Source organism: Pogona vitticeps, chromosome 5 (assembly GCF_051106095.1).
Source record: "Pogona vitticeps strain Pit_001003342236 chromosome 5, PviZW2.1, whole genome shotgun sequence".
In the NCBI taxonomy this organism is placed as follows: Eukaryota; Metazoa; Chordata; class Lepidosauria; order Squamata; family Agamidae; genus Pogona; species Pogona vitticeps.
The window spans coordinates 27,150,295-27,169,461 of NC_135787.1; the positions used below are offsets into that span (position 1 = coordinate 27,150,295).

General features: G+C 38.5%; 1 protein-coding gene across 27 annotated transcripts in view; it reads left to right on the forward strand.

The window, feature by feature from the left end:
• Positions 1–19,167, forward strand: part of ANK2 (ankyrin 2) — a 328,145-nt gene that overhangs the window by 129,429 nt on the left and 179,549 nt on the right. For 6 of the 27 annotated variants that reach the window (XM_078376584.1, XM_073001735.2, XM_078376586.1 and 3 more), the window contains exon 1: positions 6,829–7,825. The exons of the other annotated variants lie outside the window; for them this stretch is intronic. In XM_078376584.1, coding sequence (XP_078232710.1) covers positions 7,703–7,825 — 123 coding nt within the window. In that variant the 5' untranslated portion in view covers positions 6,829–7,702. Of the gene's footprint in view, positions 1–6,828; positions 7,826–19,167 lie in introns of those variants that run through there. 27 annotated transcript variants of the gene reach the window in all.

Genomic DNA, 19,167 nt, shown 5'->3' on the forward strand with positions numbered 1-19,167 from the left:
ATAACATTTGTAGCAATGCTTCAACTCTACAGTACACACACTCCAATGAAAAAATAGAAGAAATAAAAATCCACCCTTCCTCAAAAGGATCATCTCAATTTTTATTGAACAGAATGTTCAACATCCAGTCTTATTATTGATAGCTATGGAAAAATATTCTCTCTTTAGAAACAATAAAATTCTGCATTCCTTGATTAGTGATTGACCACTTCCATGCTATTGTTTACGAAGCTTTTATTTGCTGTGGGCCATTTTAAAATCAATATTGTGAAGGACTTGTCCTTTCTTGATGACTCTTTAATTCACACAGTTGAAGCCTGCTATTTAAGCACAGCTTATAAAAAGAAAAGGATTGCAGCTTTTACCATTAGGAGAGTGACATATATAGTATGCTTCCATAATTTATCTATGCCTGAGCGCAAAGGTATGTTGACACGGTACTCCAGTAATTTGGTTTAGTACTAAAAGAAGCATTGAAACGTCAAAGGAGCCCAGCCACCTGTGTGGACTGTGGCTCATCCTGACTCATGGAGAACTCTTACACATGTTTACTCAGATGTAAGCACATTCCACAGAACTTAATGCTGGGTAGGTAAATATGCTTGTTTCTTCAACAATCAGATATTGCTTTTTCCCTGCAAAGGAGTTGCTGAAAATAGCTAACAGTGTTTAAAAGCAAACACAAAAACTCAAACAGTAATCTCATCATCAAAACAATCCCATCATTAAAAGCAGCATTATGGGAATAAAGCCAGAAAGCAGAAATCTTCACTAGAGAAACTGGTGGGACACAATATGGATTATAGCACTATCCAAAAAAAATCTAGTGTACAAGCTCAGAATTTCTAGAGGCATCTGTGAGAGAGATAAGGTCACTGAAATGTGCTGCCCTTTCATTTTATATGTTCAGGGAAGTCTCACAGAAGGGGCCTCTCAATTTGTTATGCATATGCTGAAAATAATAGTCATAATGCATATCTGTCAAATCTAGTGAATGACAAACAACAGAGAAGGGGGCAATTAGTACTTTCAGTTTGTCCTTTGTTGTAATGCATTGTTATATGACAAAATTAATTCACCATGTCTGTTTAGATTTTATGTTTAAGGTACAAAGTATTATGACCTTAAATTAAAAAAAACTGTAAAAAAGGAGAGCAAGAGAGAAGATAGTCCAGTGAGCCAACAATAGATGAATGAAATAGCAACAGAATCTAAACCATATTTTTTAAAAGGTGAAGCTCTCAAATGTCTAAACCATAAAGAGGATCATGTTCTAGCTTCTAAGGCCTAGAAATAGGCCACAAATAGGCTGCTACAGAGAAGAACCTTTTGTATGTTGGCACTCATTTTTTCCAAAGGCAGCGACACGCTCAAGAATTCCTGATCAGTGGCTCTCGAAAGATAAGTAGGGAGGAATTCTTTGAAAGGCTTTATAGATGGTAACCAAAATCTTGAATGGTACTTGGAAACAAGTGCTACAATACCAACAAACAGTACAATAAAGGGCTCACATAATTCTAATATTTGGCCCTATTCAAGATTTGAACAGCAGCTTCCTATGCCACCTGAACATTCTGAATGATTTTGAAGGACAGTCCCATATAGATTATGTTACAGCACTCCAGTCAATATATAATTAATGCATATAACCAAAGCTATGGTTCTCTCAGTTTTGATAAGATTCCAACCTTTATTTCTAGGACCAAATTATGACTCAGCAAAGTTATGGACATAAAGATTGCTTTGCTATATCAAAATTGCATCCAGTACCACACTTTATCAGTGTGTCTTTCCAGATGTTGGACTGTAGCTCCAGTATTTCCTGACCATTGGCCACACTTTGCCCATACACGGTCAGAAGCTACACCAGCTTATCCCTTGGTTTCATTTTTGTCCCTGAATTGTACGTATGTCTCCAGCAACAACACGGCCAGATGCCCTGAGGAAGCATACAAGTGGGGCATGCCTGAAAAAAAAAAACCTTATCTAATGGAAGGTTGGTGCATCCCTTGCACCCTGAGGGCCAAGTGCAATCTACAAGAAGTTGAGATGAGTTAGTAGATATTGGCATTCTGGTTGTGAGCGAGGCCAAAGGCAAAGTGATGGGACCAAAAATATATTTAAAATTCTACAAAACAGTAACTGAAATTCAGGAGAGGTGTTTCAGCCTTTTAGAAAAGGGGCAGAGCCTATAGAAAAGCTGAAAGGCCCCTAATTATAGTTGTTTCATGAGGAAAAGAATCTTAGGAATCATCAAGGATTGGGTTGGGGCATCAGGAAAGCTACATTTAGCAATGTAGGGATTGAGGTTCCACACTTCTGTTTTAATGTTTACCCCAGATGTTTTGTAATAACGGATTTATTGCCTTTGGACACGAACATTCATAGCTCTTATTATCATTGCCATTTATAAACAAATATCCCAGAGCAGTAGTTTTACAAACGTAAGAGAACTGACAATAGCTATTTCTTTGAACTAAACAAAGCTAAACATGAAGATGCTGAATCAATATCTGAAGCCTTACAAAAAAAAAAAAACATGCCAGAACATGCCCCCAAATGCCTGTTTCAAAGGGGACAGATCAGAATTTATTTAGCAAAGAAATAGTATATGTAGACCAAATTCTTCCAAGTGTATATTTAATAGTCTTGTTGACTGGCTGAAGTTAATGTGGATTGTCATATGTTTTATCATTTGTCCTAGAAAGGTGAATCTAGTCAACTGAGGAAGAAATATTAGAACAGAGTATGTTTAAAATCTGTATTGAGGATATTATTAAATACCTTCCTTAATCTGATTAGGAAACAGCATGCAATAGATAACGTAGGTGATATATTGGAACTGAACATACTGTTCTGTTTAGCATGGAAACACAGTAATCCTTTGAAAAGAAAATGAGTGACAGTGAGGAAAGCAAGCATGAAGTAGGTTGCAGTGGGTTACAGTGGTTATGATGGTGTGAAGTTTTCAGCACTGGTTTCTTCACTGAGAATATGAAATCTCTAATAAATTATTACTCTTGCAGGACAAGTCATTGCATTTTCCTGTTTGGACAGTAAGTGCTAATAATGCTGTTGTCAGCTTGGAAGCTCATTGCCCAACATCAGTCTGCAACTATCATTGAGCTTTGTCACATACACACTTTCCAAACTTGGTCCAACTTTGTTCCTATCACCGTGCACACTGGCCATGTGATCCAGATACTGTGTTCCATGTATCAATTCGGTAACCTTTATTGGCATAGGAAACTTTAAAAAAAACTTATACTGGGAAATTAATAGCAAATAGAGATACACATAATGGTAGTTACATGTATCGGAATAAGTGAATTAAAGAATACAGAAGCTCACACTGAAATAAGTTTGTTAGTCTCCAAGGTGCTTTGATGCTGTTGTTTTCATTTTAATTTTCCTGTTGCTGAAAGAGACTTAACATGGCAGCCTCTGTAAAAAAGTTGTGAAAATCTGCCCTTTGGGTATAAATGGGAAGTTGTAAAATACCTTCTTTGCTTATGCTAAACAGAAACTCTCTTAGCTACCCCTTCCCAATACTGTTACCAAACTGTCAGAATGCAAGTCATTCGCTACCCATGCCAATACTAAAAAAAGCCATGATTCAAGCAACCTGAAAAATTTCTGGATTATTTTAAGGTTATATTTTTGCTTGACCTTAAGATCTTTTCCTGAGTCCCAATTAGATATATTTCAGTCATATTTTAGGCTCATGATAAAGGGTGGGAAATTTGTATTCTTCTAGATGTATTGAACTACAGCCCTTATACAACTGTTGGTCATGTTGGTTTGGGCAAATGGTAGGTAAAGCTATTTGCAGGTTTTCTAGCCCTGCTCTAAACTGTTACCCCTTTAATTTTTCTGAGAAATAACAGTTATTATCACTGCTGCAAAATGTGTATGATGTAGATGTAGTCACTTCTATAAAGGATCAGAGGATTTACAGAAGTGGGATTTTTATGGCAATGAAAGACAGTTAGAATAAGAGAGGTGACATTTTCTGAGGACGTGGATCACTGGTTTCTGTTAATTGATTTGTTGTTTAACAATGGACATCTGTATGTTCACAAATTTTATGTGCCACATAAATACCAACTCAGTTATTGTGGCAAACGTTTATATGGACCAAGATGCAGAAAAATAATAGTGGCTATGCAGTATGAAAAGTGCAGTCTGGTTATTCAGTTAATTAAAACTTAAATATATACAAAATAAGTTCAATGTGCATTCAAAATAACACTGAGATAAATTGAGAGAACAACTTCAAAACACAGTGACAGAAGCAGACATAAGGACTTCCAGCCATATGAAATGTTTAAAAATAGTCTTCTCATTTTTCCTACATAACATTGTCTCTGATAATGAAGGTACCAGAAGAGCCCCACCATCTTACCTGGCACAGAGAAAAGTTCATTTTCAAGGGGGATTCTATATTATCTATCCACCCCACCTACCTATCTGCCCTACTTTCATTTATCCATTCATATTATGGTGAAGTCTCCAGTTTGTCTCTAGTGGACCCTTATACTTGCTAAGTTCAGATCCACCCATTTACTCCCTTTTTAGGTGCAGTCGTGCCTTGAATTGCGAACTTAATTCATTCCGGGATGATGGTCATAACTCAAGTTGGTCATAACTCAAAGCATCATTTCCCATGGGAATACATTGTATCTCAAAGCATTAGTTCCCATAGGAATGGAAAATGCAAAAGCGGTTAATCTGACCATTAGGGTGAGATTTTTTTAACCTAAGATGACCTCTAAGGTTAAAAAAAGGGCAGGAAAGGAGAGAGGGAGGGAGCCTTTTTTCCAGTCGTATCTCAAAGCGCTGGCTGCAAGTCAAAGCAAAATTTTGTGATCAGAGCTGGTCATAACTCAAATTGGTCACAAGTCAAGATGTTCGTAAGTCGAGGCACCACTGTACAACTAAAGGAAAAGATCCTTTCCTGAGTCCAAGTTAGATTTAACTGAGTAGTTATAGGGACATAGATGATGTAGATGATGACATGTTCTTGATAGGCAGATTTGCTCCGAAATCATTCAAGGATTTAAAGGTCATCACCAGAACTTTGAATTGTAACTGAAAATAAATTAGACTCAGCGTGCCAATTCAAAAAATAGTGTATGCAGCTATGTAGGGGTACAGAATTCTGGAACAATTCTACTTTCCAAATACATGACAAAGGCAACTCTGTATAGAATAAATCTGGGTTATTGAAACGTGATGTATGTAAAGCTGAGTTTTAAATATGTACTCCATATTTTAATTTTGTGTCATGTATATCTTGTATTACTTTGAGGCTTTTAGAGCGAACCAGTTAATAAACATCCATTAAGAAAAATATTGGAATATTGAAATCTTGTTAGAAATTCTATAGAATTAAGTGGGCTTAATAGGGTGTATAGCAAGGTATTCCATTGTTTTGTAATGATCTTAGTACTCATAGGTTCTTTGAAACATCTAAGGATAACGCTTTCCAACAAAGAGTCATTTATTGTTCTTGCCAGTTGCATAGCTAGTCTGGCTGTTCTTAATTAGTTGGGTTTTGCAAAGGTTGGTTTCAGATAGCTTCACCTTTCCAAGAAACTTGTCAAATTCCTGTATAAATGGAAACAGGAGCCAGAAGTACAGCTACTGGTCCTGCTTTAATTGCAGTGGAGTATATAACATTATCTGTGAAATGCCTTGCACATTGCTCATGGTGGCCTATTAGATGGTCTTCCTCTACACCATTGGTCAGCTTCAATTTCAATTAGGTATATGTTCAATTAAAACTTATTAAAAACTGGATGGAGCACTGATACTAGCTGGGGAGACGTCTCGCTCTCCAAGTGTTATTGGATCATCAGGCCTAGCCAACATAGCCTATGGTAACATGGCCTAGCCAACATAGCCCACTTTCAGTCCTGCAAAATTTAGAGCAGGATGGATGAAGCAAAGCCCTTCAGATATTTTTGGAGTGGAACCAGTGTTCCTTCTAATATTCCACTAGCACTGGGTTCTGGCGGTAACTAGAAGGAAGTGAGCAGCAACACTGGCTGAGCTGCGTGGCACTAATGCCTCATGGCTGTGCAGCTTAGAAGGAATGTTGGGCAGAACTCACATCAGCTCTAATCAGAGGAGAAATGTTAGGAGTTCCAGCCCATAACATCTGGAGGGTTGTATTTTGTCCACTCCTGAGGATAACACATTCCCTTCATGCATCTGTTTAGGTTCATGTACTGTACGCAATCTATTTAGGTGGCACTTCTGCTTTGCTTCTGCAGTGTGAACAAATGCCTAACAGGCTAGATGTTTACATATATCTAGAAAAGGGTAAGACTGCTGCTTTCAGGAAGGCTTTGCAGTAAAAAAAAATTATGTCTGGAAAGAGGAAGCTGGTGTTTTGCAAAGAAAGGTCTTTGGTGTAGAATCTGCAGCTGGGCAGATGGTACAGGCTCACATCTGTCCCTGATTTAAAAGATTATCTGAAACATTTGGGGAAGGATAGCTGACATTTTTTAAAAAAATCAAAAATATCATCTCTCTGATTTCATCTTACTCCAATAATCATCCCTGTTGTTTTTTTTTTTAAATCTTTAATATAAGTGTGTCACAAATCATCAAGCCAAATGGCTGGCAACAGCCTTTCGTGATATATAATGCAGGCTAAAATACTCTGCATTTTGTTACCCTTCCCCCATAGAGTTCGATTGGCTAGGACAGGTTGAGCACAGATTATTCTGCATATTTCTTCCACTGAAGTCTCCCCATAAAGCAAGGCTGGGTTCACTGCTTAATGCAGTTCTCCTGATGCAGCCTCATGTGGACTTGAAAAATGACACAATGAGAATCTGAATGTTTCCACCCCCCTCATTCTCCACCCCCACTCTGTTTTCCTTACTAAGGAAATCACTACCTGCAGAGCGAACAAGATGCAGCTGGTCTGCTCTGAATATAGCAATATTTATTCTTGTTTGTATTTTAATTTCTTTGTCTTTGGGCAGAGAAGGGGGGGAACGAACTGTGCTGAAAACCAAGGGAAGAGCAGAACAGTGAAATATAAGGAGAATGTAGCATATCATGTGCTTTACAGCAGAGTCAGTTGCAGCAGCAAGTCATTAAGTCAGACTGCACCATTTTCTTCTCACCCTGTGAGGATGCTGGCAGCTGCAAAGAGCTGTCTACACCCACCGATGATCCGCTGACCCACCCACCCACCTACTTCCAGCAGCCGTGTAGAGGTGGCTCCATCCTGGCTCTTTCCCCTGAAGCCACAGCCCATCTGGAAGAAATCCCAACAGACCTTTCCAATTTGATGAAGCGGGTTTATAAGACGGATTTTCTTCAGCTGTCAGAGGGAAACTAAAGTGCTTCCTGCACGGCTTCTGTTCCATAGCTGTCTGTGTTGCTGTGTGTGTATGCTCCTCCTTACATGTGTGTGCCTGGGTGTGGAGAGCCAGCCATAGAGACTCTTAATTTGGGATATGCCAGTATTATGCTGAATTATGGATGCTGCAGACGCTGGATCAGAGCAGTGACCTATCGCAGAGTGTCTGGCGAGGAGGAGGAGGAGGAGGTGGAGAGGATTGCCCTGTGAATTTCTGGCTTTCAGCATCACTTCATCAGTGCCCTTCCGAGAAAAACAAAATCTCCTGGATATCTGTGTAGTAGGAATAGAGCTCTCTGAGGAGGTGCCCCCTTCTCCAAAATGGCTCACGCTGCTGCTTCTATTAAAAAAGTTCGGGAGGCTGAGCAAGATGAAAAGGAGAAGGAGAGAGAAAGGGAGAGAAAAAGGCAGAGGAGAATCTCTAGGGAAAATCGGAAACGCAAGGTATGATCAAATGCATCCCTCAACATCCCGGTCCACCCCCGTGAGACAGATACAGAAGTGCCAGGTTTGCAGAACTGCCCCCCCCTCTTTTCCCTTCAAAATGTCCATTTGCATTCCTGCTACATAAAAGGCATGCTTTGAACTAGGCTTGCTGCAGTGACAGCAAGGAAATATACTATTAGCCACCTGGGTGCAAGCAGGCAAAGAAGGCCAGTGATACTAATAGTGCCTTTCGTTTATCTTCAAAGCAATGAGGCTGTGTTTTGATCAACCAGGAGTCAGGTGTTTTCTGCTTCCAATTGCTCAGAAACTGTTTAGTGGTATGGAGTGTAGTGATTTTGTGCTGCGCTTAATCAAGATAGGTTTTGAGGTCTGAGTTTGAGGCACTGTTTCCCTTTCCTCCCATTTCTCTCATTTGTTGTCAAAATATTTACATCAGATATAAATGCTGTAAACAGGCCTTTCTTCTGTTGCTTACAGTGATGATACTGGGGTAGGCATTAGGATTACTTACTTAGGTTTACAATTATGTGGGTTTCGCTCTATTCCTCTGAACCTATTCTAGCATTCCTATACATTTCACCCTGTATGCTGCAAAATGACGTTTGGCTTTTAAAAAAAAATTCACCTGAGCTGGGGGGGGGGTTGAGAATCTGTTCTTTTCCCCACCTTCAGTAGTGAGTACCATTCTTCAGTCATTCTCAAAAGCATTTGTAATATTGTTTGCTGCTTCTGGCATGTGATTAAGACTGGGAAATTAGTGACCATTTTCTAGGCAACCTATAATTTCACCAGAGAGATGAGTGTCTGCATTATATAGGAGGAAAACACAATATCAGTGTTATTGAACATAGAATATTCTTAGCAACTCACAATCATTCATCTTTCTTAGAGCCTCATCACTGATGGCATTTAAGTATATTGGCAAGGAGGTTTTAGAAAATGTACATGGTCACAGGTACAGCTCATGCAAATGTGTGACTCACTTGTATGGACACAAGTTGGGAATCTAAGGCCGTTTTGAGTTCCCCCAACAGGCTCACATGAAATCTTCCTATATCATGGTGCGCATTTTTATTTAGTACCCCATAGAGAACAGCTCATAAGTGAATCAGTAATTGCTATATAGGACATTCTTGTTTATTTGCTAATTTGTAACTCTTCTATAAGTCCGTCAGATGTTCTAGTGCACAGATTGTCTATGCTTTCTGTGCCCCTCTCTTCCCTTTCTAGCACCCATTCCTTCCTACGCCCTGTGCCTCAGTGCAAATGCCAAATGGACACTGGTCCAGTCATGCAACATTTTAATTCGTAGGCATGGTTAAAAATCACCAGAATGAGTATTCAAGCTGTTTGCCCCACCTTGCTAGAAAAAGATATTTCTAGAATGTGATTGATTTCTATACCTTGTCATTATGAAATGAATTATTTAGGCTGAATTCATTATAACATTTCTTTTTCTTCGATTGCTTATTCATTAAGCTGCTGGGTACTGATGGGAGGCCAGATGTGATCTGTCTGACCTCCCTTTGCTTGTTGCATTCATTTGTCTGTTTATCAGAACACAAGTGCCATTTTTAATATAGGCAGTAGTAGGATGCGTAGCTGCTGCAGGCAGATTGTGATTACTCCCCTAATCCTCTAAATGGGAAGCTGCAGCATAAGCTGATCCTTTGATTATATGTTTGATTATTTATTTCTTATAAACTGTATAATATATTTTGCTCTGATATATAATGCATCCAATAGCACTCAAACCTACCTGTTCTTGCATCCAGCTATGAGAAGAGCAATTTGCCCTGATCTTATTTCTGAAGATCTCTCTTTTTTGTTTTGATAAATCTGTTTGGAACCATGATACTGGAGCTCTTTAATTAAAGTTGGATATAATTAAATCAGACCCTTCTGGCATCTTTTACACAAATTGCTGCATGGCCTTGATTGGAACCACGCAGACTTAGAAAATCCTGCATGTTAGTAATATGTTGGCCATAGATGATGGAAGAGATTGAGATGTTCTAGTATAGGAGGCAATGATACCTTAGTGCTCTGAAGATATAAGGGAATTGCTGTGCTCCTGTTAGCTTTGTGCCACTTAATATTCAGCCACCAAATTTACTTTGTTTGCCATTTACTGCAGCTGCACACTTGCTGTTACATAAATAGCTTACTTGGTTGTATAGCAAGCCTGCTTTTCGAGCAAGGTGGGTATTGTTGTTGTTTTCCTTGTTCAAGTATATAATGAAGAAACAATTTGACATGTCATTTGTTTTGTATGTCTTCTCGAAGGGTATCATGGTTTTCCCAAAGTATGAGGTCCAGTAGTCCCATGACTGAACGAGAGAAAGAAATGGGCTTGCAGTTTTCTGGCTATTGCAGGCCTAATGTTGAAGTGAGGAAAGAGGGATGTGTAGGAACCAGAGCAGAGCTTTGAATAGGCCACATAATCTCTGGAAGGAACATAGGGGATGTGTGTGGAAGAAGCCAAAAAGTGAAGGGCAAGTATTCAACATCTGAGTGCTGTGATAGTGAGGCTTCCAGGGAATGAATATAAATGGAAGATTTATGTTTAGGGTGTGGTACAGTTTGATAAAGTTTGAGAAGTACTGGCCACTCAGGCAGAGGCGAAGAACTTATGACTCTCAAGATGTTGTTAGGCTCCACTTCTCAGAGGGCTGCTCAATAGTCAGGGATTATGCGAATTGCAGTCTAAATACATCTGGAGAACAAGGTTTACACACCCTTGCACTTAAGGGATATTACACTGTTCTAATTACTTCTGTGGCAGTGTTTGGATCAATGACTTGCCTGGCTGAGTTATTTTATTTTTATGGTCTGAGCAGGCTTTATATCAAGAAACTCTGTCATTTACTGAGCTTTGCAGATCCTAGAGAAGGGCTGGACAGGCAACTAAAGAAATGTGCGAAACAAGAATAAATGAAGCTTTGGAAAGTAGCAGTGCAACGTGGAATAGTCCAAAATGGGTCAGGATTGGTTGTGTCTAAATACAAAATTTTTCCATGCAGAAAGCTAGATTTTAGGGGAAATTACTCAAACCCATTTTTTCCTGGATGTTTGCTTTCAATATGTGCATTGGACTGGATAAGTATTTAGCCCTGCGTGAGTACGCATCTGCAGCTAGAATAGATCTATACAACAGGTACTGCAGAGCAGAGAAAGGCTGCTTACATATTAATTCAGCAGGCTTCTTGTACTATTTTTTTTCATGATAAAGTATACAAGGAGCCCATTTTCCAATCTCTTTCTTTATTATTTTAAAACAAGGATGAGCAGACTTCATGTTTGTGAGCCATAAATTTTTTACAGTAGAACCCTGAGCTTTGGGCAAAGAGTGTGCGTGACAGAATTGTTTTGAGTACCAGAAGCAAATGAACATCATTGTTCTGCCGTTCAAACCTATTTCACAAATCATTCCTACTTACTACAAGCTTTTTCTTTATTAGTAATAATTATTGGGTCGGAGACCGCAAATAAAGATTGATTGATTGATTGATTGATTGATTAGTAATAGAGTGTGGTCTTTTAGTTTCTGATGTTGCAAAATCATTGCAATTAGAAATCCTTGTTTGTCTGCAGATATCTTCCAGGAAATCTGGACCTCCTTCTTTCAAGACCTGCTTCAAAAGTATACTTTGTGCCGTTATTACTGCACAATTGCACTTGGACAACAGTTCCCCCCCCCAATAATTTGTCAGGACAATAAAGCATTTTACTTACCCAGTGATTCAACTTGGTATGGTTCCTCTCAGATAGTGGCATTTCTTTCTACACCATTGCACAATTTTATAGAGGATTTCTGCTAGTTATGAAAAACATAGTATCTTTGGGGAGCTTCAAGTGACATGTTTGGCAACAGCAGCAAATTCAGTCGGATGTCTGTGTTCCTTCAGGTTGGATCTCATTCCCTTTTTGTATATGTCTATTCTTTATTCCCATATCAGGGATCTTCTTCTCTGGGTGTTACTGAATTTATATTAGAAGCTGGGTAGGCTGGGTAAAATAATTGTCCTTCAGTTGTTCCTGGAGTCATAAAGGAGAGCAGGATTTCCGCAGCTATAGGATTCCTGATAGATGGCCATACAGTGTCTTGCTGAAACTCCTAGAAAAGGAGAGTCTAACATATTCTGAGGCAATCTCTTGAACAGCTCCTACTGTCGTGAAACACGTTCTAATATTTTGCCTAAATAGTTTTCCTTGCCATTTGGGGCCAGGTAATAGGTTGTTGTCTATCTTCCATACAGGTCTTGCTTTCTGAAGCAACACAAAATAAATCTGTTCCATCATCTGTGCAACAGTCTTTCAGATATTTCAAATGCTCTAAGTGACCTCTTAACTATCTCTTTTTCAGGACAAACATATTCATCTCCTTCAACATTTCCTCATATGATATGGTCATTATCTTACTTATTCTGCAGTATCTGGTATTGGACTTACTTGTTGGGACTCAGATTTCCATGTGAAGTCTGTGCAAAGCAAAATAAAGCAAAATCATTGCATCTCACTACCTGGACGTTCTTGCTGATGCAACCTAAATCTGCAATCTAAAACTGCAAGAGCCTTCTCAAAATATTGCTGACTCATATTTAGACTGTAAACACCCTGGATCGTTTACATATAACTCGTGCTGAAACTCTGGCTTCCATCGGCCATTGCCAGGTTGGCTGATGGTTAAAAATGGTGGGATTTCTTATCCAACAACACCCGGAGGGTGATGAGGTCCCTGCTAGGGATGGGACGTTCAGAATTTGAGGGCTCTCAGTCTCATAACTCAGCCAGAAACCCCCAGGCAGAATTATGGGAGTGGAAGCTCCTAAACCAGAAGGAGTTAAAGCAGTCGTCTCTACTCCCATGCTTATCTTGTGTTGTTGCTTCTCAAACAGTAAAAAAATGACTTCTACATTTATTTATTTATTTATTTATTTATTTATTTATTTATTTATTTATTTATTTATTTATTTATTTATTTGATTTATACCTCGCCCATCTGGCCTAAAAGATTCTTGGGTGCACCAAGAATCTCTGTGACTTGGGAAGGTCCATGGGGAGGGCAAGTTCCAATTCCCATTACACTGTATAGAGACAATCTCCAGTGGAGTTATGTCTTCCATAGACTGTTGCAAGCCACAGAGATCATTGGGACTTAACGACTAGTACAACATTTTTTTAAAAATCAGAGGTTTGTAAAAGTGGCAGTGCAACTTATATAGGATAATACACTTGATCTTAGCCAAAAGGATTTGGTTTGCATGGGGCATTTAATGAACCAGTTTGGTTAGGTTTTATTCTCTTTATGCCAATAAAGGTCTTGTCTTGTCTATATAGGATAATATGTTGCCATGAGCATCATACTATAATAAGAAATTTTATTTTACTGTATATAGATTTGTCCAGCCATGCCAAAACCTTTTCACATAATTCAGTCCTGCATGCTGGTTTTTAGCTTAGTAAGTTTGTTTTTAAAGTTTTAAAATTTTAAATGTTTTTAATTATTTAATATATTTTAATTATTTTTATGGTTTATAATTTCTTTTTAATGCATAACTTATTGGGTTTTTAATTGTACTTGTTTTAACATTGAGCTGTCATGAGTCCCCTCCAAGGGAGAAAGGTGGCCTGCAAATGAGACTAAATAAAATAAATAATAACATTATATTTCTTTTAAAAAAAAACAAATTAGTTGGAGGTAAACATCTAGTACTCTTTCTAGTCACAGTCCCATCTGACCCTTAGCAGATAAACCAATAATTCATGGGGTGGATACTTCATTTCTGGAGCAAAGAGATGGTCCAAACATTGTTCCCTTATATTGGAATATGCTGGACATTTTTACAGAATATATGCAAGATCTTCAGCTTCATGCAAAACACAGTAAGACCTCTCAGATAAAGGTCTTTTCTTAGACTTTCTTTCCAGGACCACCATTATCAACAAATAAAAATGAGCTTTTATAAATGCATCTTTCTTGTTAAGATTATGAATACCTTTAAAATAAGTAAATTATAAACAAAGCAAGATATAATTAGTGGATTGCCATACAATGTTCATCAGCCTTAGTTAGATTTTAGAGAACCTTAACTGAGCTATAAGCCAAGGAGCGTGAACAAGCCCTTTCCTTAAAGAGTTGCTCATTTTAGTATATAGTGAGACCCAGATTCATTAACTGGAACATTAACCAATAACTAAGAATAATTTTATATCAGACAAACTGAAGTGGTATCTTTCCCAGCTTTTTGCCCCCAACATACACTAGCAGGTGTTGAAGAGGCAAGTGTCAGTAATAATATTCATAATCTATTCTAGATTGATGCCTGCAGATCCGTTTCACTGATGGTCCAAAGCTTTGGCCTGTAAAAAAATAAAACATGACAGCACAGCAATCTTGTAAATCTCCAGCGGTAGAACAATGCATATGCCTTTCCATAAAAATACAACCAGGAGGAGAGATTCTAATAAACTTTTCTTTGACTATTGTAAGTAGTTGTGTCTAGCAGCCTGTATATATAGAAAATAATAACCATATACCCCAATACTTAATTCAAACATATAAAAGAAAAATAAAAAAAGGCTTGCTTAATCTCCCTACTGTCCATTTTTAACATATGTATAGGCGTTTTTTTTTTTTTTTTTTAAAAAGACCAGTTTTTGGTAGTTAGGTTAAGGAGCTTCTTTCAATATATAAAGCTTTTTCAACAATATATCCCAAACAACTCTGAAAGTCAGGATAAGCTGATCTGTATAAAAGATCTTTGTGTCATCTGCGTATAAGAGAGTTAAGATATGTTTATCCCAATTTTAGGTAGGAGGGCAGAGTATGGAGGATGAGACAAATATTCAGCCAAATAGCAGAATGCAGATTACAAAGGAATAGGATACAATATCCAAACCTTGTTCCACCCATCCTGTACACTTCACGGGATCTAAAAATATGTCACACTTTGTTTATACTTGTTTACCAAAATTTGCTACGGTTAAATGTTAAAATGAGTTCCTAAACCAAAACATTTCCATATTAAATAATTGTGTTTATGACCTTGGTATAAATTCTCCTTAAAACCTCTACTGTCTTACACTGTTAATGGGATTACTTTTGTTTGTTGACTTTCTTATGTGCTACTATAGTTCTTCGGGAAGGTGGTGTAGAATACTGAAAACAATGCTTAGAATGTCTATCATGAGACTAAGATTGGAAACAATCTTTAGAAAATCTATCATGAAACTTAAGAACTCAGCATTTTTATGATATATTTTATATATCTGTGTATTTGAGAAACCAGGAACCTCTACAAATCTGATGCCATTTTATTGAATTTGGACTTGTCTCTAATAAAAAAATTTAGTGATAGATTTGTCCTCTCTTTTTAGAGAAAGGGCAATCCCTAATATATTCAAAGTGAGCATAGAAATCTAAGTATCTTAATAGCATTCCTGCAGAGAGGTATTTAATACAGACATATCCATTTACTACTTATGTTCATTGTGAAGTTACTGTTGAAGTGCTTTATAGAGGGCCTTAAGCAAAACAGAAAGTTCCCTTTCTAGTAGGAATTAAATCTAAATGTTGATAGGTAGACAAAAAAAGGAAAAAGAAGGAATGGAGAGTTAACGTAATACAGTATGAAGGTTATTTGAGCAAGCACACAGTTGCTAAAGTTGTGAGTAGCACTGTTTATGTAGTCAAAATAGTGCCGTATACACATGGAAGTGTGGCATTAGCAAGCTTTTGATAACACAAGATTTGTAGGAATGCACAAATCAAAACTAAATATCTTTTTGGAGGAAGAAGTGGAATAGAGTGACTGGAATCTCAAATAGGCAGCATTCTGCACTGCAATCTTTTTTGGGGGGGCAGGTGCCACTTGTTTACACTAGTTTCAGCTTGATTTCCTTTGAGGGAGGGAGCCTTCTTTGAGGCTGTCTACCTATGTAATTCAATAATGTGACGAAGCAGTGATACGGAGATGAGAAATGAAAAGAGGCCACAGAAATTATTTTATTTTTATTATTATTTTTATTTATTCGATTTATATCCCGCCTATCTAGTCGGTTAAGACCACTCTAGAAAGAAATAAGAAATATGAAATGTAGCTTTCACTGAAGAAGTGCAAGAGTTCCATGAAAGAAACAGCTGAAGGCATGCTTATACTGTATTTGCTACTAGAGAGGGGGGTATTCATATTTATATACAAATATGAATATCCCCGCATAGGTGGAAATAATGACAGTCCATGGAGCTGGAGTGTCCACTTGATGATTTCACCGCTGACACAAGCTCGTCAATGGCTAATCCATTGCGGAAAATAGCATGAGAGGAAGCCTTCATGGAGTCAGTGGCAGCGGCGAAATTGTGAGTGGACAGTCCAGCCCCATTAGGCCAGACCCTCATTATTTCCCCCTGTGTGGGGATATTCGTATATGAATACCCCTATCTCTATTTGCTACCAAATATAAATGGTTAAAAATGCAACCAGACAGTTGACTTACACAGATTGCTGATGGATAGGCAAAGTGATTTTTCATTCCCTGCCTTAGGTAACAGTGCTCCAGAATAAAGGGGTGTAGGATACAAAATGTATATAACAACAACGACAACGACAACGACGACGACGACGACGACGACGACGACGACGATGACGACAACAACAACAACAACAACAACAACAACAACAACAACAACAACAACAACAACAACAACAACAACAATGTGTTTTTAAGTCTGTACTGACTTATGGTAACACTTTTCAGGTTTTTCAGGTAGAGAATACTCAGAAGCAGTTTATCATTTCCTTCTTCTAGGGGTGGCCTGAATTGTGCAGCTTGCTCAAAGCCACACAAGCTGGCTCTTCTAGGAGGTATAGTGGGGGAATTGAGCTCCCAACCTTTGACTCTGCAGGCAGTTACTGAAACCACTGAGCTATCCAACCAAAAAGTATATAGCAGTTGTATATTAGTGCACAATATAGTAGTATGTTGGTATGTAAAGGTATATCCTTGAACTGTGAACAGGTGGAAGAGAGAAGTAACTATAGATATGATCTCTCCCTTCCCTACCACCAAATATATTTGGATAACAATATGTTTGGGAATGTTTGGGCTCATTAAAACAGAATCAGGTGGTGATCTTATTGAGGTGATTGTGACAGGGATATAGGTCTATCAATTGCTGTTAGCTGTTGTAGCTAAGATCTTGTGCACTCAAGGCTTTTTAGCAAGGACTGGACAGTTATCTGTCCAGAATGGTCTACATCTTACTTTCTTGCTTTAAGTAATAGGATTAAATGATTCCTAGATCTCCCTTCTCATCTCTGGGTTGGATCTAGCCCTAGCCATACTTAGAGCAGACACACTGAAATCAGCAGGAATGCAGGCAGTCATAATGTAAGAACAACTGCTTTCAAGAGGTGTGTTGTTTTTTAGTCATTAAGTCGTGTCCGATTCTTCATGACCCCATGGACCAGAGCACGCCAGGCCCTCCTGTTTTCCACTGCCTCCCAGAATGCGGTCAAATTCATGTTGGTCGCTTCAATGACACTGTCCAACCATCTCGTCCTCTGGCATCCCCTTCTCCTCTTGCTTTCACACTTTCCCAACATCAGCGTCTTTTCCAGGGAGTTTTCCCTTCTCCTGAGATGGCCAAAGTATTGGAGCCTCAGCTTCAGGATCTGTCCTTCCAGTGAGCACTCAGGGTTGATTTCCTTCAGAATAGGTTTGTTCTCCTTGCAGTCCAGGGGACTCTCAGCAGCACAAGAGGTGTAGTATGAGCAAATCTGGAGCCAACAGAGGGGTTCTGGGAGGGGGGAAATAAACCTTTTTAAAATAAAAATCTCTGAACATCAGGAGCTTGGGAGAAATTGTAGGACATGACATGCAGTTACATCCTATACTTGGAAAGATCTCGGAGGCATTTGACTTTTGAGTAATAGAATGTTAGATGAGATGGCCCTTTGGTCTGATCAACAATGTGATTCTTATGTGTATGCACTTTACCTATCATTTTTAGAGTTGCAGTTTCCTCTGGATTATGTCTGGAGTGTGGAGTACATTATTTTTCCACTTTGTTTTTGCAGCTTGGAATTTTTTTGCATTTTATGCAATATCTACTGAAGAAATTATTTGTATATAATATAAATAAAACAAGGCATACCATTGATGCCCTCAAGTTTAAACTCTTACCTTTAACTTTTTCTGACATGCCTTATGCACATACATTCACCTTTACTGGATAGTTTACTAAATGCTGGGAGGGAAATCTTATCAGTATATAGTGCTGCTGAAACAAAATAGCGCTCCACACAAAAATGTTCTGTGCTACTTATGGCTCTACAGTATGGTTCCACCAATTTTGAAGCAGATGCATCTAGGACAGAAGTAATGCGAAACTGCCATAGCTGATTTGTGGGTGCACCAGCAGATGTCCCAGGGAATCACAAACACTTCTGCAGGACTGAGTATCGAAGGGATGTCAGATGAGGTGAGCTGGAATTGAGACTGCTCCTGAAAGCTGTTTCTACCCTTCTTTAGAAAGACAACATCCAGAAAGTAGCAGGAAAGTCTCTTTTATGGAAAGGCAGGGAAGCAGCCATTGAGGATGGTCTCACTCCTAGTGCTATACGGCTAGTGGCATTACAAGATGTGGCACTGTTTTGGATATGCTTCCCGGTAAGGGGTGGAGACCAGGCAAGACTCCTTTCCAACAGGCAGAGTTGTACAGATTTTTTATAAAAGCACTATAGGCCTTTAATGTTTTATGTTGTTCTTAGTTATGTTGCCACTGATGAACGTCTTATGATGTTCCAGGTTTAATAATGCAAGTGTTTCTTTAATTATTTACTGCACATGCCTTGTTCCATGCTAGGTTGTATAACAGTGTGCGGTTGCTTGACATTTCTGAAGCTGGCAGCACAGAAGCAGAGGACCATCATGCAATGATAAATGGCTGATTAGTTTTGCATCTTCCAGGAAGCTTCTTGTTAGGCCAAGTATTTAATCCTGATATGTTTATATTGTACTACAATGCTTTGGGTCAACCTTGTTGTTTTGGATGCGAAAGGGATGTAGAAGAGGAGAGCACTGCAAGAGTAAAACAAGTCACAAGGAATGTCTACAGTTTGTATTGCTGCTGCTAAGCCAACCATCCAACTGATCACCTGAAAATCAACAAGTACCAAAGCCTGTCCCTCAAATTGTTTAGTGCAAGCATTGTCTTTCTTTCAAAAATCTGGGAGCCCAACTGGAAATAGATTATTGAAACAGAAAGATAATTTTGCAATTATGTACTTGGTTGAAGAATAAAAGCTGAAGTCTATGGACCAATTATGAGTTCC